This window comes from Botrytis sinoallii (assembly GCF_014898435.1).
Source record: "Botrytis sinoallii strain Bc 23 chromosome Unknown BSIN_030, whole genome shotgun sequence".
NCBI classification, from domain to species: domain Eukaryota; kingdom Fungi; phylum Ascomycota; class Leotiomycetes; order Helotiales; family Sclerotiniaceae; genus Botrytis; species Botrytis sinoallii.
Genome location: NW_024066057.1, coordinates 121,962 through 144,351, shown reverse-complemented (window position 1 = coordinate 144,351; position 22,390 = coordinate 121,962). Strand labels below are relative to the sequence as shown.

Here is a 22,390-nt window from a genome sequence, read left to right as displayed (position 1 = left end):
TCTCTCAACGGCGCACGGGATGTCATAATTAAACCGACAAATCCGACCATTTTGTTGCAAATATGGAGAAATTTGGTGGGAGAACACATCGCTGGTATGTATGAGTTACAGTATGGCCAACGATTGCAACACGGTTATTGTTGATCTACTGAACATTGATCTGTCAACCTTGGTCATCCTACCACTCTAGCATTCAACTTCAAGCCCACAACTCACTAAAACATTGGCTATTTCTGCACAGCCGTGTCTTTTCTCAGAGGATGGAAGAGACTTGATTTCTCAAACTAGGCATTGCCAGAGATAGAGAAGACTGGACAGAAGCACATGGATGATGAGGATGCATGATTTCTGACTCTTCTGCTCACCACCACATACTTTGTCGATGGCCAGAAGACTCACTGCATCGTGCTTCACATAGCCACTTTCATTGATGTATTTTACAATCTGTTGGTGCTTGCTAGGCGTCGTAAATTACGGGGGTTGATTTCGCAGTGCGCTCTCAATATAGTATGCCCCACATCAGCATCAAACTCAACACCGATTGAGCGCAATCATTCTGGGAAGGAAATTGGTTCATCAAATACCTCGTATCAGCCTGAATGCGCCGCAAATTCTCATTGCGGGATCTCTCACGACTCGGGTCCATATCGACGGTCTGAATTCATGTTAGAATACCAACGGCGGCCGTTCGCCAACCATTGATATTCGATGACAAGGCGCCAGTATAAGTCTATGAAAGGATTCGGGTCGAATCTCCCGAACGTTTCTTATGCCGCATGATCCACTAGACAAATGAATGATCTACACAAGATATATTCCTATGATTGATGACTTTGGCTTGTGGAATGCAGGCTGTGTATTCCGGGTTGCTGACCGGTTCCACACTGAAGAATTGCGGCAAAGGAGGGGGGCGACAGTCCTCAGCTACACTCGTGGCCGATGTTTCCAGCCGAGCTGAATGTGAGAACGAATCATTCTGTCACAATAGCCGTACTTGATCACCGTCAGACTGGTTTACACGACATCACTAGCCTGTGTGACATTCCAAGCCTTGTCAGCATGCAGCTCGTGCTTCCTTCTCAACGCTTACTGCAGGTCCATTGTGAGGGCTTCGAGATCTGTCCACAATCTGTTACTGAGTGTTCCACGCGAGATCTGCCACGCGACTTCCACGCTACGATACCTTGGCTGGACATTAACGCTGGTCAACACTAGAAACCGCTTGTAGTTCCGATTCCGAAACCGAATGAAAGAAATATACGACAGGAACGAACCCCGAGTCAAGAACTTTACTTTTCTCTAACTACATTGATGAATTGAATACACGAAATCATCTAATCGCAAGTTCATACCTCAACAACAATCTCGAAAGCTAGACTCGGGTCAACGATCAAGAGGCTCTTTTCTGATGTCGTGACAATCATCGTATGATTGTTCCAAAGACATGAAGTTGCACCAACGCATACTTGCGAAATTGAGTTTAGAATATCCACAATTTCTCCAATCTTGAGCAGCAGCTATCTCCAATAGGATATGTTTGGCGAGGCTGGGGAAACGGTTGAAGAGTGGGCGTTTGTGGAAAGCAATTAGGCAGACATTACAATTCGAAATATCCAAAAGATACTAGCGCCAACAAGTTAACGATACAGACGAGAATGGATCACAGAAAATGGGTTTCTTAGGCCTAGAAATAAAGTCAAACAGCTTGCCAAAATATTGGCAGCCTCATTCCTAACCAATAAAGGAATTCAGAGCCGCCAAAGGAATAAGCCAAGCGGAATATACTTCTCAGCTTCCGATTGCTAGGCATATCGTCTCCGTGGTTGTGTTCACAAGCTAAGTACCAGATTATTGTAGGTACCTCATATTGTCTTTTGTATACATTCCAATTTGCACAAACACAGGCGGATTTTACAAAGAGAAGTGATTGTTTGTAACACATCCTTTTCTCAAACTATTTCTACTCCTCGTGGGTATATACATACTCCGTATCTCCATTGAATTTCTACTTCCCTTCTCGGGAGTCTTGCTGCTCGAATGCATAATTGGCGCGTGAAATATCGTCATTTTTAAGAATATGGTGGGGGTTCGAACAAGTGTAGAGGAAGATGTTACCCAGCGCGGGTGAACTCCCAAGTTTGGATTTACCCCAGATAGCGTAATGCCATTAATCTGGTAACGTTGATCTATACAGTCAATGATGATTGTCTGTCTCAACTTATCACCGATGACGACCTTTCACCGGCAATCTCCTTCAAAGTCGTTCATGTAACTTTGTACCGTTATCGTACCACATGAGATCCGTGTATTATTCGTGGCTTTTAGGCAACTGCAATGATCTATTTTTAGGGTTTTAAAACCTCTTGCCCGCCTTCAAAGATATAGAGACGGGTGTTACCAGCCCGTCCATGGCTAATGCAGGAGGCACACGATGATTTACGGCGCTATAAGCACTCAAAACATACGGCCTCTCAAATTGTATAGTATACAATTAGATAAATTTGATTTCAAAGCTAATTCCGAGATCTACACCTAATCTGGGTTGACAGGGGCAAGAATGCAGAAGGCAACAATTAGCAAGGATGTTTAGTAGCTAAGCCAATAGGAATGAAGCGAAGGCCACCACTTAAAATCTTTATCAGATGAGACCTACTTCATTAGGGGATCGCCAAGGAAATCTTAGCAGCGGGATGGCGCAAATACTCAAGTTTTCTGTGGACAAAATGAACTGAAATCTTCAGATGCCCACGGCAGTCGTTTTTGGTTACTTCGAAAAAACGTTTTATTGCATGAACCCATGAACGTTTCACCTGTGGTAACTCTTAGAATGTTTGCGATAAGGATTGGAAATTCGGTTTCTAATCTCAATTTTTCAACTGACTGTCATCGGCTTGTGGCTAATATAGCAAACAGTATCTTATTGGGTGAATTAGAAATCCTACCGCGAAGAGGCGTTCGCCCCTAGCAATTCTGTTACCAGGGTGGCTGCCCGTGGTTGGCAAGCCTAGACGATGCTCTCGTGTGGACAGAAAGATTTTTTAATGTTTGAGTTGAGATTATTCCGTTCGTTCATTTCTTGTAGGTTCATGTTTCAACTCAGGTTAAGGTTATTGACACAAACATTCTTTGAATATTGATCAGTACGCCTGGGCATGTAAGCAAGAGATTAAGCTTATGGTAAATAGATGAGATTCAACAGGTAGGCTATGCCCTAGGGTATATGACAGCGATGGTGGTATTGGTGGCATCAGTGGCACGAGTGGCTGCAGATGAACCATGTACACATACCGGGTTCTCTCCCTTGCTCTGGCGTTATACCTAGTCCTCCAGATAATTATCTTGTGGGGCGTAAGATCATTTCAAGAGTATTACATCAGCAAATCACTTTGGATTTTATATCTTCAGTCTTTTAGGAAACTCGATAATTCTTTTTCTAGTGACATCTGATACAAACTAAAAACGCCGATTTTTTGTCGGATTTATTGTTGTCTGTTGATTTCGCGACCGATACTACTTTCCAAACTCGAACTCGGGGTCCCGTAAACAATGCTCCCTCAAGCTGAATTTTGACATTGAATCTTGAAGGTCGTGAACAGAACATCTGAGAAGACAATGGAGGATTGGAAATCGGAGTTCAGGAGTCTTCTGAATTGGATGAAGTAACAATATCAGCCTGACAGTGGTTGAGATTCGTACTGTCAACGGCGACGATAAATACCACGGCTGTTCCCCGTTCTCAAAATGTATCCTTCATCAGCTTCTCACTACTCTTCCTCAAGAGATCAACGGATCACATTCAGAGCTCTCTCGAAAACTTCATTGCGCAAAAATCTACATTGTATTTGGAAAACAACTTGGTTCGACAAGATTTCATCCGCTCCAGACAGAATCTGATATCGATCGATCTCAATAATGGTTTCTATTCGCGCTTTGAGCCTTTTGGCTTTGGGTTCTTCGTCTGTATTGGCATTGTAGGTGCTTTAAAATCAACAAATTGGCAACCCCCTTACTAACATCTTAAAGAAATCCCAAACAGGCACGATATTGGTCTCGAAATGATGCTCGGGCTAAAGTCACACAAGATACACCGAGCGAAGTTGACTACATTGTTGTTGGCAGTGGCCCAGGTGGTGGACCTCTCGCATCTCGTCTTGCTCTGGCCGGATATGAAGTGCTATTGATCGATGCTGGAGATGACCAAGGGGATCAGATCCTCGCTGAAATGCCTATCTTTCAATTCGCATCGACTGAGATTGAAGAACAGCGATGGAATTTCTTCGTCCATCATTACTCTGATCTCGAACGTCAAAAGAAAGATACGAAAATGACCTATCAAACTACTGATGGAGACTACTACGTCGGATTAGATCCCCCAGCGGACGCAGAACCACTTGGTGTCTGGTATCCTCGAGCTGGAACTCTTGGTGGCTGCTCGAACCATAACGCTATGATTTCAATCTACCCACACGAGAGCGATTGGCAATACATTGTTGACATTACCGGTGACGATTCTTGGACTCCTGACAATATGCGAACATATTTTGAAAAGATGGAGCATTGCGATTATCTCCCAGAAGATACTCCCGGACATGGCTTTGACGGATGGCTCCATACAAGTGCCACCAATCAAACTATGATTGTTCAAGATGACAAGATTAATTCGATCGTTATCTCTGCCGCTGATGCTTTCGCAGTAAATGCATCTGACTCGATTCTTGCGACTGCTGAGGGCTTCGACCAGGTCGTCTCTCTAGATCCTAATAACCCATTACCTACGCGAGACAACGACATTGGATTGTACCAGATTCCAATCGCTGTTGATGGAAGAACAAGAAACGGAGCTAGAAATTTTATTCTCGAAACAGTGAATGCAGTCAATACTGACGGATCCAAGAAGTACAGGTTGACTCTCAAACTCAACACATTCGTCACAAAGATTCGATTCTCCAACGATGCCACACCTCGCGCACTCGGAGTCGACTTTTTGGAGGGTAAAAGTCTGTACAGAGCTGACCCCAGAGCTGGAAAGAATGGAACTCAAGGTACCCCCGGCAGTGTCAACGCGAGAAAGGAGGTTATCATTTCAGGCGGAACATACAACAGTCCTCAGCTCCTCAAGCTCAGCGGTGTCGGACCCAGAGCTGAACTCGAATCATTCAACATCCCAGTTCTAGTTGATCTTCCCGGTGTCGGTACTAACATGCAAGATCGTTACGAAACGACCCTCGTCTCTGAATCAGATGTTCCATTCTCCATCGCTGAGGGATGTACCTTCCTCACCACTGCCGACGATCCCTGTTTAACGCAATGGCAAAACGACACTGCAGACGCAGGACTCTACGCCACGCCCGGTCTCCCGCTCGCCATGATTGCGCGATCCAGCACCGCAGAACAAGATCCCGATCTCCTGATTTCCGGCGCCCCCGCCAATTTCCACGGCTATTATCCAGGCTATTCCGGTCCTGCTCTCGGTGATGCTCTACACTGGAGTTGGATTACGCTCAAGGCTCACGCGCGCAATACCGCGGGGACAGTCACCCTTCGATCAAGCGATCCGCTCGATACTCCATTAATCCAGATGCACTATTTCGACGAAGGAACCTCGACTGATAATGCATGGGAAAAAGATCTCCAGGCAATGTACGAGGGCATGTCCCTTTCTCGCCAAATAATGAACAGTGTTGTTCCGCTTGACGGATCGTTCAATGAGTCATGGCCTGGAGCAGATGTTTCCACAGAAGAAGAACTCAAGGAATTTATCCAGGATGAAGCTTGGGGTCACCATATTTCGTGCACGAATCCTATTGGTGCTGATGACGATGAAATGGCGGTTTTGGACAGCAGTTTTAGGGTTCGGGGAACAAGTGGTTTGAGAGTAGTTGATGCGAGTGTTTTCCCTAAGATTCCGGGTTTCTATATCGCGGTGCCGATTTATATGGTTAGTGAGAAGGCGGCGGCGGTTATCATTGAGCAGGATGCGGCGGGAACCAGCTATAGATAGATAGTGGTTGATTGAGTGGAGGTTAAGGTTTGATTTTTGTATTGTCGTGGGTTTTTCATTCTTCTTTCTTGCAATTACTTACGGAGTAGTGGTGCGGGTGCAGGTGGTGTCTTTTTTTGCTATTGGTATTGTTATTGTTGTTGCCTTTTTTTTACGGATTGGAGCTGCTTTCATTTAAGGGGTACTAGATGTAGATAGTTATTCTTCTATGGCGTGTTTAGAATTGCATTGGCGGGTTGTTAGATGCTGTAGATAGTTATTAGAATTCATTCATTGCTTACCAACCCATCTGTCTTTGCAAAATTTTGACACTCGCTACTCACAGGGGTGATATTCAAGGGACCCCATTTGGACGTTCTTGCTTCGAACTAGTTTGACGCTAAGGTCTGATTGGGCAAGTACCTTGTTTATCTTTACTAGGGTTTAGTTTTCAACTCGTCTCTTCCTTCCTGGTATTTTTACTGCTATCTTTTTGATGGTAAATCCTGCCACTATGTACTCGTATTACCATCGTAGTTTGTGGTTCAAATGTTGTTCGAATTGATTATTGTTGACACAATAGGTTGTGGCCATCCACCCACAAACTCTACACCTCTGCATCGCCGCGCGGAGACATCTCGAATTACCGCACGCAACTACCGGTACTAATACGGAGTCCGAGCATTTCAATAGCTAATCGTCTCTAGAGACCAAGCGCTCACCACTGCATAGGAAACAGGTACTCGTATACACAGAGTAGTTGATAACCATAACGAGAAGTCCCGGCAATTGAGGTATCTGCCCCTATACTGTCCAGGGTCTAAAATGAGATTATTGACAGCGTCGATCTGTACGAGAAGAGTTGATGATCTACTGCGTGTGCACTGACACATTACCCATTCGGTATATTGAGCATCGTAGTCTCCGCCGTTGGAAATTATGCTTTTACTCCGTATATTGTTTCCTCCTAAATAGCCTTATCCCCACATTGTTGACGAAAATAACGGGCATGCTAAAATCATCATATCATGTGTGCCTAGCTTGTACAGTGGTTTTGGGGGCGCACGACAATGATGTATATACCGCCTGGTTTTGATTTGTGTATTCATGGCACTAGCAAATGTATGCGGTTTTTTTACCTTGACAAATTTATCATCTTGTTGAATCATAATTATGATATTGAGATGATATGATATGCAATGATTAATGATCAGAAAGTCAAAGTTTGGTACCTTGGTTTTTCTAACCACAATGCTCCTCATTTTATGCTTTGGAATTTTGATATACGAAGTAGACACTGGAATTCCGGATTAGGAGGTTTCTTTCTTAGCCCAATAATATTCACCGTCATTGGAAAATCTCTGCATGGTTAATTCGTGCTCCATAACGATCTTCACTATCTCGTCTCTTTTGGTTGCTGTTCTTCGTGTCTTCTGTGGAGGCCGTATGATTATTTTCCTACTGTTTTACTCGTGCTGCGAGCATATCGAAATACAGAGTGGATCTGTATGTGCATCAAAGCTGTCTTGCTTGGGTAGTTTCCATGTTTAGATTTGCTGGAAGGAAGAGCAGTTACTTTCGGGGAAACAAAAGCCTGGGCGATCAGTGACCACAAAGGTGGGACGTCTTGTTTCGTAGATGAGAAGATGTCCCAAATGCCGAGTCTTTGAACATCCACTGTACAGCCATCAAAATCTCCTGGGGTTCAATAGCTCCTGTCTGCTTCCCCTTTCAAGCATTGATGTGATCGTCGTGCGCATTCAAATTCTGATTACGATGTGAAGTATATATGGATTCCTGTATATATACTCCATCATTCACTTTCTCATCTCATTCTCACTATCACTCATTCATCCAACTACTACACTTTCCTTAAAAACCCCACGTTCTTTACAAAAACAAATCCATAATTTTTTTTTATAATTCTCTAATTCTCCAATCTCCAATCTCATTCCCTCAAAATGCAATACAAAGCCAGCCTCATTGCCGTTCTCGGCCTCAGCGCAACCTCCTTTGCCGCACCCCAAGCTTCCATCCCAAAGCTTCCATCCGCTGCCTCCGTCCTCTCCGAGCTCCCCTCTAACCCAGTCTCCGCTCTTCCAATTCCAAGAGATGCGCAAAACCTCGCCTCGCCTTTCTCAGCTATCGAGGGTGTCGTCTCAAAGGTTGGAGCCAAGAGACAAGTTGGAGGACTCACCGGTATCACTAGTGTCGCCTCACCTATCGTCTCGCCCGTAGCTGATATTCTTGTCGACGTTGCTATCAAGCGTAACATCCTTCGAGTCACCGACGTTGTTATCTCCATCAAATCAGTCAGAACCACCGTCGTTTCTGATGTTTCTTCCATCAAAACTCTCATCACCTCTGTTGGTACCACTGCAGCCGGTCAACAAGGTCTTGCCGAGGAAATCATCAAGGATTTGGGTGATATTGTTGCTGTGCTTACTGGCGCCGTTGATGGTGTTCTCGCCCAGATCCTACCAACTGTGCTTGACGTTATCGTCACTGAGGTCACTGATGTTCTCGCTATCTTGTCCGATGTCGAGGCCATTGTTTTCCAAATCGTTCAAGTACTTTCAGACCTTCTCGGTAGTCTTTTGGACTGTATGTATTCCCTTTTGCTTCTTTCCCTTCCTGTCTTCTCATAGACCGTCCCATGAAATATAAAACTAACTCTCTATAGCAACCTTCGAACTCGTCACTGCTGAAGTACTGGAAGTCTACAGCCTTCTCAGCCCAGTCCTCACTCCAATTCTCAGCTTTGCTGGCCTTGTCCAAGGTGATGCTGGTGTGATCCAAGAGATTAACACTGCTGTCGGTGGTATCTTGACCACCGCCAACGGACTTTTGAGCGAGAAGGGATTGAAGGAGATCGAATTGTAGATTGTGATCTTCGAAAATACAGGAGATAAGGAGTAGTACTTGAAGGGGATGGTAGATGAGGAGATTGAATTGGATTAGATTGGAGATTTATATGTAATTATTTATGAGATTAGATTTAAATTTAAATAAAGTAATATCTTGGTCGTCATATGATGTTTTGTTCCCTGTGTGAAAAGTTTACAGTAGGAAATGCTTTCCTCTTTGCAATCAGGTACTGGATTCCTCGTCGACATACCACAATACGTCCAATAACCATACGTAAGTGCTGCAGAATCAAGAGAAATGTAGTTCATGATCACTCTGGAACATAGCAGGTAGCGGTTAAAAGAACGCGCCGTGAAAAGAATGGTAATAAACGGCTCTTCACCTTCACCCAAACCATGGCTAACGTCAACTGTTGCCTATGTCGTATTGATTTGAGATAGTTTACTAATTTTATCTAAAATGATTAATCACTACCGTCCGATTCTTAGAATTAATTATCGAAGTAACATTGGATTTAACTCTAGGACGCAGGGAATCAGCCATATGTGACGTCTCATTAGATTTAACTTCCGGGCGCAGGGAATGGTCCATATTCGACGTATCAAATACCCCAAGTCTGGAAATCGCATCTTTCATTGTGAGGCATTCCCAGTATGGAACCCCCTCCTTTGACTCAATTGGGCACGTCAGTGCCTGCAGTGTCAATGCATCAAGCCAGAGGCAGAGGGCATCGTCCTCTATATCTTTTGCGTTTCCTCCATATTTCAAAATAGTGTCTGCATAAGAGGTCATGACCGCTCTACTGACGAGTGGGTAATGGTCGCGCCTTTGACGAATGATCAGCGTGATATCAGTGTCTTTCAAACGACAGATGAAATCATTCTCCCGGACTTCAGCAGAAGCAATGCCAAACTCTCCTGTGCTAGATATAAAAAATCCTGTTTCGTGAACTCTGCCAGATCTGACCGAGGTTTCTTCGGTCACAGACTTTCCAACATCATAACACAGTAGACTTTCTCCCGTAGCGTAACCAAATTCACTGTCGAAACCCTTCAAGCTTTTCTTACTACAGGAATCCAAGTCTCTAATTTTGCTCGAGACAATCTTCCATGAGCTTTTAATATCCGGAAATTCCATTTTCAATCTTTGGGGGAGGTCATGCTTCGCAATGTTAGACGCGACAACAAAGCCTTCCATATAACCACGATAATTGAACAATTTTGTCTGGTCTATTTGTTCTCCATCACACCAGTTCAAGGCCATTGCAGGCGGTGGGATAGGACCATTCAATGCAAGTTGTAGACTCTGACTCAGTCTTATGATGCCGAGAGCTGATGACCCTGTTGATCGCCTTTGATTATAGCAGTTAAGAATCTCAACATATGCATCAAACAAAGGTCGAGCATAATCTACAGGAAAATTGCAGAGTTCCGCGTCACTGACTATTCCTAGAAGACCATATATTTTATCGGCTTGGACTTGGCATTCGGAACTCGAAAACATTTTTAGCAATGAATCGAAAGGCCATCTTTGAGTGCCATTCTCTCTGAGTCTGTCAAAATTTGCGGGTGCACTCTCTAAGATAGCTTCGATAAATTTTATCTTAAGCTTGCTGTCCCAGCTCGAGGTAAGTGAAGATCTCAGACTCTCCGAAGTATGTCTAGCTCGACTCCATTCCGCCCAGGCCACAGTTCTCAGTCCTGGACTATGTTCATTGCTCCAGCAAATAGCCAGGTCCTTAGCAAGAAGGACTTCCTGCACAATCCATAAACGATTCCAATATGGTCTGCCGCACAATTCGCCAAGAGATATAAGTTCTGCCCCTAGAAGAAACTCATCAATCCCATCGGCAATATCTGTTTTGGAAGGTTTGCTAGCTGGATCTTTCTGCAATGCAGCTAAATTTTTGATTGAAAGAAGTCCAACATCAGGTATCAAAGTCTCCACATCTTTCCCAAACCCTTGGTCAGTCTTATCACCTAACCACACTATAACTTCTGTTGCCTGCTTATAAATACTGCCCATTTGCATGACCTGGTGGTTTCGCTCATTTACATCATCTTGATTGATGCATAAAGCGTCAATCCACAGAAAGGAAGTGATTGGGCGAATATGCAACAAGGCATTTACTAGATTGGCCCGCACTTCCACTCGTATGCCGTCAATAAATATGCAGCTTAAGGACAGATCCTCTCCCCACGCGTAGGATAACGCAGAATATTCTGGATGAGCACTGAGCGACTTCACGACGAGCTTGAAGGTTGGAAGGTTGTGACAACTCGTTGATTCGGGGCAGATGGTTACTCTTTCTAGAAGCCTAATCTAGTCGGAGGATCGGTCCAGAGGTTGATAAAATTCGGCAGTAGGTTTCAAGGGAAGCGCTGCAGAATGCGGGTCCAAAGAAGTATTTAAAACACTCCTCAAATTAAAACTTGACCGATTTGATGTCCTCCTTGTGGATACAGTTGGTATTCCCGCGTGTTCGGATATTTGCATCGTCGGCACTGTACGACTGTTTAGTTGACGCCATTGTTTGAAGTAACCGGTTATACAATTTAATGAGATCTGAAGACTTGTCGTAACACCTGATATAGCTGGATTATGAACCACCTCAACTAGCACCCTCTGCCGTTTCTGACCTTGGCATCGTCTCTCATACGTTTTTAACATATGACCATTTCCATGTCTGGAGATGTCTAAACTATATGCAGCATGTCCCGTGTTATGAACCAGCACTGTTTCTTTGGTTCTGTCTCTCCTCCGATTATTCATAACTGCCGGGTTCATACCTCTTACGATTCAGAAGTAAAATATGGGCAACTGGAGATTGTATGTTTTAAAACTCGAGCAGTTGTTCTCATATATCTGACACTTGGGATAGGATGTATATGAATTAATTTGCATGAAAGTAAGTTCTGGTGTCCAGCCTCATTGGTGCCTGGGTGCTGACTTGCTGGCGCTATTGAAGGTGGTGGCATTGAAGATAGCCAATCAAGAACCCTTCACAATGTATAACACTAGTTCAAGCCCCTCGGTTGCAAGTGGGATATTTGCATTCGTACGCACGCTGGACCCATGGAAACATTTTCTGGTTTGCGTCAAAGGTAGTCTGCATCTGGGTTAATTGGAGTACGCAGGATAGAATTCTGTATCATTTGGCAGCCGAAATTGATGGAACAAATCTTGAGTTTCTGGTATCGAATGTGAAGTGGGGTATCTTGAGAAAAACGAAACAAGTCAACGGTCTAGCAATGTCATGTCCCTTTCTCTTTTTCCATTTCCTTTTCTAATCGTTCACTTCGCTCCTTCCATAATCTCCGAAGCTCAAATCCTACCTCCACAGCAATGAGAACGATAATGATCCACTCTAAATGAATACTATGTTTTTCGCTCATCGTCTCCCGAAGAATCGTTGCGATTTCCTGGGCATAATCCATCTTCTGGTTCAGAGTCTTGATCCGTACACCAACATCAAGAGCCCTCCCAACCTGATCATAATATCCTTCCAGGCCCAATTCATGCCGACTGTCCCAGAACAGATCCGGAAGTGAATCTGTAAGCTCGGAATAGTGGTTCAACCGCGCTCGTAAATCGAGTAGCTCTCCAGTCTTTTGTAACATAAATTGCCGATTGAAGGGTAGTCTTGACCCTCGGGAAAGTAATGTAGGTATAGATTTAGTAGATTCGAAGTACTTGGATAGCATAGTCTCGAGGACCGCGAGTTTTGTTGATCTAGCAAGACCAGAGGAAAAGGCTATTTTCGCAAGAGTTGTGTCGACTTGTGAGCTGCAGCAATAGTTAGTGTACAATATTGATGACGCGAATACGACTGTGTATAGCATACCTTATACGTCCCTCGCTTGGTGAGTCCTTCGTCCCTAACACAATGGTGTCTCCTCTGATACTGCTGTTTTCCCGTTTGGGGTCTTCCTCGCATTCCAGATCTTCTATCTCAACGTTGCCAACATGTGAATCAATAGCAGCCGGCAATAGGGTCTTTGTTGCCAGATCCGTAACTACATCCTCAGGCAAAGACCATGCTACAAGTGAACCCGAAGGGAACACAAATATATCTCCATTATTGACCCCTCGTGTGTGTATAACCTCATCGGATTCAAAGCCAGTTCCATCCGGGTCAATTGAAAAACCATGCGATCGTAGAACTCGAGCTACAGCTTCCATATCAAAATGATCTGCCACGGAGATAGCTATAACTCTATTTGTGCCTTCAACATTTTCAGAGGTGACTTCAGGTCGAGTTATGTTCTGCCTGGATCTTTGAGCTTCAACTGCAACCCTCCTCAAACTCGTCTTCCCAGCAGGCGACCGTAAAGGTTTCCTTTCTGCAACCGGCTTCAGCTCGGCTGCTGATTCAATACTTGATGATGCGACATCTTGTTGGAGGGTAGCATTGGAAGAAAAGAAGTTCCGTTTTCTAGGGTATAGTGTCGGTGCTGAAGCATGGAGGCATCGATAAGGAAGTTGTAAATTATTTCCACCAATGGGCCGTTTAACTGCGACAGAGCAAAATGAACGAGAAAAAGACATCATGATGATTGCAGACCTTATCAGTCATACAACATAAATCATATAGAAAATTGTCCATCTTTGCGGGGGTTCGAAACAATTTCTTAGGATCATTGAAAATTAAATTTACTGCCGAAAGCCTAGAACTCGGCTATCTCAGGTTGCTCCAAACCTCAATGGCATTGACGTCGTCGGTGTAGCTACCCCTGCACATCCTTGACAACAAAAGCAAATGTGATCGGGAGAGTCTGCCGTTATGGCTGAAGGGTCAGAAGAACAAAGCGACACCAAAAACCTGGACAGGGTTGAGTCCAGTCAAGGTGGAACTGAAACCGGGGACGATGATGACACCGTTGAGACAGAGTCGGAGGATGGGGAAGAGGAGGACGAAGAGGAGGATGAAGAGGAGGAAGAGCCCAAGCTGAAATATGCTCGAATGACAAGCCATCTTGGACCAGTCTATAGAAATGGAGATGCTACAAGTACCTTCCTGGTTGCTGGCGACAAAATGGTAGACCTCCACCACCAGGTGACTGTATTTCTCAAGCTAACTGTTTCTTAGTTTGTTGGTACACATAATGGTAATATTGTATGCTACGGTCCCACCCTTCCCCCAAGTAATCTGCTAACAGTTTATGCAGCATGTATTGTCGTTGCCTTCATTCAAGTCTATTCGAACCTACCATGCCCATTCAGCTTCAATTACGAGCATATCTATATCCCCTTTCCCCCCTCCTTTACCCACACCAGTTCCCGAAGCTGTACAACGCTTTACGTCGCGCGTGCAACCAGAAGCTCCAAATGCACCGCAAAGAGCCCCATCAATGGCATCCCAGGCCTCCGCGAACACAGCCCGGAGTCCTGGAGGTCCGGTAGTCCCCAAAACTCCTTCGAACGCAATATACATTGGCACATCTTCCGTTGATGGCAAGGTATGCATAGCATCCTTGGTTGATGTAAAAGATGTACAGTTGAGGGATTTTGCAAGACCTGTCCAAGCTGTTAGTTTGTCGCCGGATTACAAAAACGATCGCTCATATATATCGGGTGGACTGGCAGGAAATCTAGTGCTTACTGTCGGCGGCAAAGCAGGTACAAGCTCGACCTCTACCACTACAGGAAGTGCAGCGGCCACTGCAAGTGGCTGGCTGGGGACTATTGGTCTAGGAACGCATGCTGGGAAGGATACTGTATTACACTCCGGCGAAGGCACAATTAATACCATCAAATGGTCCTTATCAGGAAGATATGTGGCATGGAGCAATGAGCATGGTATTAAGATTATGAGATCTCATCTACAACTGGATAGTGCGGATACTGAATCTGCTTGGAAGCGAATTGGGCACATACCTCGTCCAGATGGAGAGCAATGGGAAGATATGGCTAGTGTTTGGAAAGCTAGAGTTGAATGGATAGACGAGAAAACTCTTGAAACTGATGAAGATGACAAAGCTCGCGAAGCATCATCTGCTTCCCCAGCCACAGCAAAACTGAGATTGCAAGCCTCGAGAGACAAACTGCGTATTGAAAAGCTGGTCGTTGGATGGGGCGGTACAATCTGGATGATTAATGTGCACCCTGGTGGAACCGGTGTTGGAAAGAATGTGGGAGAGCGCACAGTTGGTAGCGCTGAGATCATCAAAATGTGAGTTGCAAGATTTGAATTTATTATCACGGTGTTTCAAGCACTTTTCTAACATTATTAGGTTACGGATGGATTGCATAATTTCTGGATTATCGTTATATACCCCAACTTTACTTGTTGTACTTGCTTATGTTATGCCTGATGATGAAGAAGAAGATGAATCTATTACACCGAAAGGACATAAATCGCATCCGTCAACAGGTAGCGAGCCGAGCGGTGGAATACGGCGTCGACAAAACGCACTATCTCCAGAACTTCGTCTTATTGATCTTGCAACATCCCAAGAAGTTGATACTGATGGATTGACGGTCAGCCGTTATGAAAGGCTCTCAGCTGGTGATTATCACTTATGCGTGTTGCCTGCCGCTCGAGATCAACCAGTAGTTCAATCATCTCGTGGAACTCTGGAAGCCCTTACTGGAATGGGTAGTGGTATGTGGAATGCTACAATTAACGCTACAGCACTGTTAAGTTCCAGTGCAAGTGTGATTAGCAATGGAAGTACAGGTGATGGTGATTCGAAACACACATCAATTAGATCGAAAGCTACTCACCACAATCGCGCCACGGCTGCTCATCCGCACATCATCACACCAGGGATGAAGATCTTCATCCAAAGTCCATATGACTGCATTCTGGCTACAAAGCGAGATTTATCTGACCATCTTGCATGGCTGCTAGAGCACGAAAAGCACCAAGAAGCCTGGGAACTGATAGATGAACACCCCGAAGTGATCTCATCTTCTCCCGAGAAACTCTCTGAAATTGGGCCAGCAACTCCGGATCGAACACGCTCAAGTAGTGATGATTTTTATGATAACGAAAGTACGACCATCGAGTCTGCAAGTCGCTTAATTAACTCATCTGTGGAAAAAGAGAAGCGTAGGATTGGTGAACTTTGGATTCAATCATTGATTGAGAACGATGACTGGATCTCTGCAGGCAGGATATGTGGCAAAGTACTGGGTACATCGGATAGGTGGGAACATTGGGTCTGGACATTTGCTGGAAAGGATAAATTCGATGAAATTACCAACTTTATACCGACGGCACAGATCACGCCACCTCTGCCTTCCACAATATACGAAATCGTACTAGGGCATTATATCACCCATAATTTACCACGAGTTGGTGAATTGCTCGATCAATGGTCTCCTGACTTGTTCGATATCAAAGCTGTAGCCACAGCTCTAGAAAACCAGCTCAAATACCGAGATGTCCGCCAAGACAGCGTAGAGGATGGCAAAATTGGTAGGGATTGGCGAATTGTCATGGAAAGCTTAGGGAAGCTTTATGTGGCTGATGGTCGACCTCGCGAGGCTTTGAAATGCTACATGAAGCTGCAGGATGCAGATACCGCCATGGGTCTTATTAAACAATATCATTTGGTGGACGCAGTCGCAGACGATCTACCTAGTCTTATCATGCTACGCGTTTCGAAAGAGCAGAAGCGACATGCTCCTATTTCAGAATTGAAAGAAGCCACTTCCGAGGCTATTCAATTACTTGTTGACGAGGCTCATCACGGCCTTGTTCGACCTCAGATCGTTGTGGATCAGTTGGAAGAAATGCCGCTGTACCTCTTCTTCTACGTCAGCTCGCTCTGGAAAGGAGACGGCATAGACGAAATCCCAGGCGAGAATCGTGATCGATTATTAGCAGAAAGTAGATCGCTTGTCGATGGCCTGGCTGATCTAGCTTTACAACTCTTCGCGACATATGATCGTGATCTACTTATGGAGTTCCTCAAGTCTTCCACCTTCTATAGTTTCGAAAAGGTTTGTGTGACCTCAATTTGTCCTCGATGCAAACTGACTTTTTACTAGGCAACACTTGAATGCGAAAATCACTCATACATCCCAGAGCTCGTGTATCTCTACTCCAAGACCGGTCAAACAAAACGTGCGCTCTATCTCATTATTGATCGTCTAGCAGATGTCTCACAAGCAATATCATTTGCAAAATCTCAAAATGACGCCGACCTTTGGGATGATCTTCTCGAATACTCTATGGATAAACCCAGATTCATTCGCGGGTTGTTAGAAGAAGTTGGGACGGCGATTGATCCAATCCGATTAGTTCGCAAAATTCCTGAAGGTCTGGAAATTGAAGGCTTGAGAGAAGGTCTAAGTAGAATGATTAAGGAATACGAAATTCAAGAAAGTATCAGTCAAGGAGTAGCAAGAGTGTTGAGAGGTGAAGTTGCAATGGCCCAGAATACCCTTCGAGCAGGTCAACGTCGTGGTGTCAAATTCGATGTCGCTGAACAAGAATTCGAGGTGGATAACGAAACCCAACAACCTCCCACAAGGCGATTATACAAGCACAAGCCTGCACATTGTATAAGCTGCAAAAGCGCCTTTTATGAAGGCGAGATGGAGACGCTGGTTGGTTTTGCATGCGGTCATGTGTGGCACTTATCACATTTATTGAATTACGGCAAAAGTGAAGATCAGATCCGCCAATCCGCAGATGCAGAAAGACATCCTACTTATGATGGATTTGATGATGGGGAGGATGAGCGCAGATACACGAATGTGCACAGTATTGGGACTAAAGTCACGAGGGCGAGGTTATTAAAGGATAGAATTAGAGGCGGTTGTCCTGTATGTAAAGACAAGGGCGATGGTGCTTATGCTTAATGCGTATTTGCGTGGACTTAGGCGGTATTGTATGGAGTGATGAATGCATGGTTGGGAGCGAGGTATAACGGAGTACGAAATTCAGAATATAATAATACCTATACTTACGGGATAGCTACTCCTTCATACCTTTGGCGATTGTTCTGATCTACACATTCATGCAAAGTAAAAGAAATTGGTACCCAAATGTAATTCTAAATCCCATAGCGCCAGCCCTAAATTCGCCAAACTCACTGGCATGTCAATACATCATCATACTGAATATACCCCCTTTAAGGATAAATTTTAAAAGGAACCAAAAGCCTTTCACAGACACATCACCAAACACCATACTCAAGTTGCCCTTTCGATGAACCAGATAAATCACCACTGTAACCCATCTTAATTCATAGGGCTTCTACCGTCGCGATACAACCATAATCTGCTCAAGTTCTTGACCTTATATCCGCTCGCCCCAAAATCTCCATTGGTCGCCATTATTCCCTCCCCCGGCAAGTTCATCCCCTTCTTCTTCTTTGACCCATTCGGTTTTCCACTTTTTGCACTCATCTGTGGCGCAATGCCATCATCGGCGTTCGATTCCCCCACACAGGAAACTTCCCAATCTTCTCTTCCGAGTTTGTCTTCCGGCGCCACGCGACCTCTGCCTTCGACCGAGCTGCTCATAAATACGTCTTCTTCATCTACACGCTCTCGATCCCAGTTTACGCCTGCAGCCTTCATGTCGTCTTTGATTCCGGAGCCTTGCAATAGCCTTCGCGCGGATTTGGAAAGTGGAAACATGGTGTCTAGATAGTGCTGGACAAACATGTGACCGCTCTAAACATTGGGTCATTAATAGATGGGTCAAAATATCTCTTTAGTTATACTCACAGTTTCTACTTCAAATAGTCTTCCCATAAATCGTGGAGCAAATGTATCGTTACTATAATTTGTGTGGTAGTGAAGAACTCCGAATCGAGAGACAAAATCATATGTGTGTGCATAGTGTTCGATGTGTGGGATGGCTTTACCATTTCCATTTCCGCTAGCTGGGAGTTTTACTGGATTGTTTGAGTTTGTGAACAGGGTGGTAACTGTTCTAGTGAGAGAAGTTGCCCGTAATGACGGGTGGGCCAGGGCGTTATTCTGAGATGCTATTTGTAGATGCGGGTTATTGAAATGGTTAGCGGCGTTTCCGAAGGTGTAAACTTCAAGCTTTTGGAGAAGATCTTGAGGAATCTCGGCGAGCAGCCAGTCTACAATCATGCTGCCCTCAATGGAACCTTGCGAGTGTAGAATAAATATTACTCGTGTGACCTCGGGCTCGTATAATGTTCCTTTAAGAATGCGGTAGGAGGTACGAACGTCAGTAGTGGCGTAGTTGAGAGTGCGCTGAATTAGACATTCAAAGAGGTCAAAGACGAGTCCCTTGCTGCACTTTGTTAATGAATGAAAAACGAGAATAGAATCAAAGGGAACTTACGTTCTGTTGTGAATTCCTAGAACCGGACGGCCGAATGTGAGAGCAAGACGATCTACAGAACCTTTCAGCCAATGGTGACTATTCATCTATTAGTCTACGACAGCAAATGGTTTACTCGGGAGAATCACCCAGTGCAAACACCATTCATGTACACCCATCGCTCATGAGCATGCTCTTCCTTTCTTTGAGCATACTCGGGAGCTGATTCACACGTTGTCACAGATGCTGACCCATTCAAAATTAAACAAAGGTAATAATTGAACACCCAAAATATGGTGAATCCCGTGGCTACTATCCACACGGGCATCATCATCCAGATAGGAATAGAAAGGATAAAACATAATTGCAGAAAGAACAGAACAGCATGCAGTGCAAGATCGAATAGGTTTCCTGCAGAAGGGTGTAATTCGTCCAGAACACCAGAAGGTGTGGGAGTCAGAGGTAGAAAAATACCAGGAACAAATCTAAGATTCACAAACACGACCCATAAATCTTGAAGAAATAATTTGGCAGGAGATGCAGTGTAGGACAAAGGGGTAACGAGGTTGGATCCGATTTGCGACGGATAGAATTTGACGGCCATAATTGATGAATTTGCTTAGGAAAAGACAGACAGAATAAACATGAAGATGAAGAAGCAGACCGACACGCAGAAGAAAGCAACGCGAATAATGCTAGAAGTTCATGAAGTGGTATATCGAGGCATTTGTTTTTGTTTCAGTTGATGAAGGAATGTGACGCAAACATTTGATTCCTTTTTTCAACAGCCAGCCTTATTATGAATCACCCGACCCCGAAACAAGTTGACTCTGTGGCTTGGCCCATAGCAGAGTTTCCCCTGAGCAGAACTGGGGCAAGGTGGGTATACTTAGACCAGAAGCTGAGGAACTCGGCACCGTTATTGTAGCCTTGCTCCTCGGCGCTCTACATCATCAATACCTAGATATCGGTGAAGGGGCTTAGCCGGAGGACAGATGACAATCGATCATCAGCGAAGCCTGTCAACAATGTAGCCATTCCTTCTATAAATGAAATTATATTGAGAATGTGTTCCTGGGTAAATATAGTTTGGTGTTTTATTTGATAGTATCAAAATTAATTATTTCATTTGCGATTGATTTTCTAGAGTATTTTAGCTAATGGACAAATGCGGTCTGTTTTTTCTCCACCGAATAGGGCTACCCGACGAGGGTTTGTTGTCTTATCCTCAGCTGGTTCTCTGGCGTATTTCAACCAATGATAACAATTGGGGAAAGAGATACAGTTGACTAATTTGCAGGAATGACGATACTCCAAGCTCCTGCTTATGTCTATCTAGTTGAATGTTGAGGCTGAGTGCGACACTTCAACATCACTAGTCAGAGCTTCCGGGCAATCATCGGCTTCGCGTCCGCATCACAACCACATTCACATGAAGCACGTTGTTACGGTATCAACTACATCGAGAGGGGAATTTGGAAGCATCGAAGCTGAAGTAATAACCTTCACAATATCACCCAAGACTTTTGTGATATCGAGCATCTTCCCACGGGCTCCGTCTCGGTGATCTAAGCTGTGATTATCGCGATGTCTCTTTGGGAAAAAGCTTCCTTTATGCTGTGTGTCTCCATCAATTATCATTCAGCCATTTCTTTACTTCAACCAGGTAGGTACTCAAATTGAGTAAAAGTCCTCCAGAATATCATAGTAAATGGATTCCGTACTCCATTCTTAATCAACAGGCGTCTACAAGAATTACCTTCATAGATTTCACTTATGGTAGAACCGATATTGGAGATAGCACGAGTGCTCCAGCCGGGTCAAGATCACAAACGGCGAATGCAGAGAGTGCAGTATGTTATGAATTACAATCTTTTAGGCAAGTTTTAGGCGGTGTTTCTATACATGCATATTATATTTATAGCTGAACTGGGAATTGAGTACGGACAAAGTCTGAAGTCTAATGAGTGATAGATACCCGGAAGCTAATATGCTTCATATGTCATTCTTGACCTTCTTTATATTCATGTAGCCAGCTACAATCACACCTCGAAGGCACTGTATCTCTAGTATAATGATAGCGCTGTTGTGTCAAATTTGACTTGTGGTGCGTGCCTATATGTTTGATAGGAAAGTCTCAACAGTACAGACAAGACGTCGGCACTGTGCAATTAATATAGGAATTACAAAGAGCCAGTGACTTCCATTGCCCATTAGCGTCTTTCTGCTACCACATCAATTGCGCGGATCATATACATAGATATGTTGCGGTATACAAAAATATTCATGCGTCCACCACCTAAATATCTACCATTCCTGCACACATACACCAACTCTACTATATAAACCCACTTAAGCAAATTCCCTCATCCAGATCGCAAAGGCGACAAACAGTCCTGTTTGTTCAGGTCAAATGCGGTCTGGTGGTGGAGTGGTAATACGCCTGGTTCGAATCGGAAAAAAATTCCGTCGCGGGGTTTCTCCTCCCGTCCCTCTCATGGGACGGCAAGGTTTTGCTAGTTGAATATTTTTTGCTGTCTGTTTTGTTTGTTTTGGTTATTTTTTTTTTGAAGGGGCATGGAGGCAGGATATGTCAAGACTTCTGGTTTTTGGGTGAGAGACGGCAGTGAATTGAAGAAATGTCGCGTCGACAAAGCGGCAAGATGTACCTAGTCTTGAGCATTATTTCTACCCGAAAATCGAGACTGTAAATGCGATAGCCCAGCCCAGATAATCATACTTAGATCATGACTTTTTGCTTCTGTTGTCAAGTATCTCCTAACTCTAACTGCCGCGTCATTTGATTGCCTTCATGTTTAGGAATACCTTTTCACGCTGTGTGATCCATAATGACCGCCGGCTGCCGTTTTCTTGATGACAAGACAACCGGTCATAGCTCACATGGATATCCCACTCGCGTCTCCAATAACCGTGTTGGCCAAAAGCACTATCAAGACTGCCTGATATGTATTGTTGGCTAACAATACTGTATTTCCGAAGCTCTTCACCAATCAAAAATCAGTATTTCTGCAACAACATGAACGACAGCATCATGTGGTCTAGTTTTTGTTGTAAGCAATACGATTCAATGGCGCCTGACAAGCTGCAGATAAGCGACATTCAAAAACCGCGTTGCCGGAACCCAATCGTCCTTTACCTACCTAGGTACACGGTATTGCGTTTTTTTGATTCATGGCGGGAAGGAGGTACTGACGTCAGAGAATGCAACTCTGCGTTACCTTAAAGAGGCCATAAACTGGGTATCTTAAAGTGGAAATTCAAGC

At 44.3% G+C, this 22,390-nt stretch overlaps 6 protein-coding genes across 6 annotated transcripts; 3 read left to right on the top strand and 3 right to left on the bottom strand.

Moving 5' to 3' along the window:
• Window positions 1-3,912: 3,912 nt before the first annotated feature.
• On the top strand, window positions 3,913-6,001 carry EAF02_011156 (uncharacterized protein; the record flags this gene model as incomplete). The annotated part of the gene is made up of 2 exons (XM_038907202.1): window positions 3,913-3,971; window positions 4,024-6,001. The coding sequence occupies 2 exons, from the start codon at window positions 3,913-3,915 to the stop codon at window positions 5,999-6,001; spliced, it is 2,037 nt and encodes a 678-aa protein (XP_038752946.1).
• A 1,940-nt stretch (window positions 6,002-7,941) lies between these two features.
• Window positions 7,942-8,863, top strand: EAF02_011155 (uncharacterized protein; the record flags this gene model as incomplete). The annotated part of the gene is made up of 2 exons (XM_038907201.1): window positions 7,942-8,584; window positions 8,664-8,863. 2 exons carry the CDS (start codon window positions 7,942-7,944, stop codon window positions 8,861-8,863), a joined length of 843 nt encoding a protein of 280 aa, XP_038752945.1.
• A 435-nt stretch (window positions 8,864-9,298) lies between these two features.
• Window positions 9,299-10,879, bottom strand: EAF02_011154 (uncharacterized protein; the record flags this gene model as incomplete). Its single annotated transcript, XM_038907200.1, has 1 exon — window positions 9,299-10,879. The coding sequence occupies one exon, from the start codon at window positions 10,877-10,879 to the stop codon at window positions 9,299-9,301; it is 1,581 nt and encodes a 526-aa protein (XP_038752944.1).
• Window positions 10,880-12,102: 1,223 nt separating this feature from the next.
• Window positions 12,103-13,399, bottom strand: EAF02_011153 (uncharacterized protein; the record flags this gene model as incomplete). The annotated part of the gene is made up of 2 exons (XM_038907199.1): window positions 12,103-12,634; window positions 12,693-13,399. The coding sequence occupies 2 exons, from the start codon at window positions 13,397-13,399 to the stop codon at window positions 12,103-12,105; spliced, it is 1,239 nt and encodes a 412-aa protein (XP_038752943.1).
• A 52-nt stretch (window positions 13,400-13,451) lies between these two features.
• Window positions 13,452-17,776, top strand: EAF02_011152 (uncharacterized protein). The gene is made up of 5 exons (XM_038907198.1): window positions 13,452-13,886; window positions 13,938-13,964; window positions 14,017-15,020; window positions 15,082-16,798; window positions 16,847-17,776. Exons 1-5 carry the CDS (start codon window positions 13,632-13,634, stop codon window positions 17,660-17,662), a joined length of 3,819 nt encoding a protein of 1,272 aa, XP_038752942.1. The 5' UTR covers window positions 13,452-13,631; the 3' UTR covers window positions 17,663-17,776.
• EAF02_011151 (uncharacterized protein) lies at window positions 17,777-19,887 on the bottom strand. The gene is made up of 4 exons (XM_038907197.1): window positions 19,256-19,887; window positions 19,128-19,205; window positions 18,536-19,076; window positions 17,777-18,481 (listed from the first exon to the last, which is right to left on the bottom strand). Exons 1-4 carry the CDS (start codon window positions 19,708-19,710, stop codon window positions 18,044-18,046), a joined length of 1,512 nt encoding a protein of 503 aa, XP_038752941.1. The 5' UTR covers window positions 19,711-19,887; the 3' UTR covers window positions 17,777-18,043.
• Window positions 19,888-22,390: the final 2,503 nt, after the last annotated feature.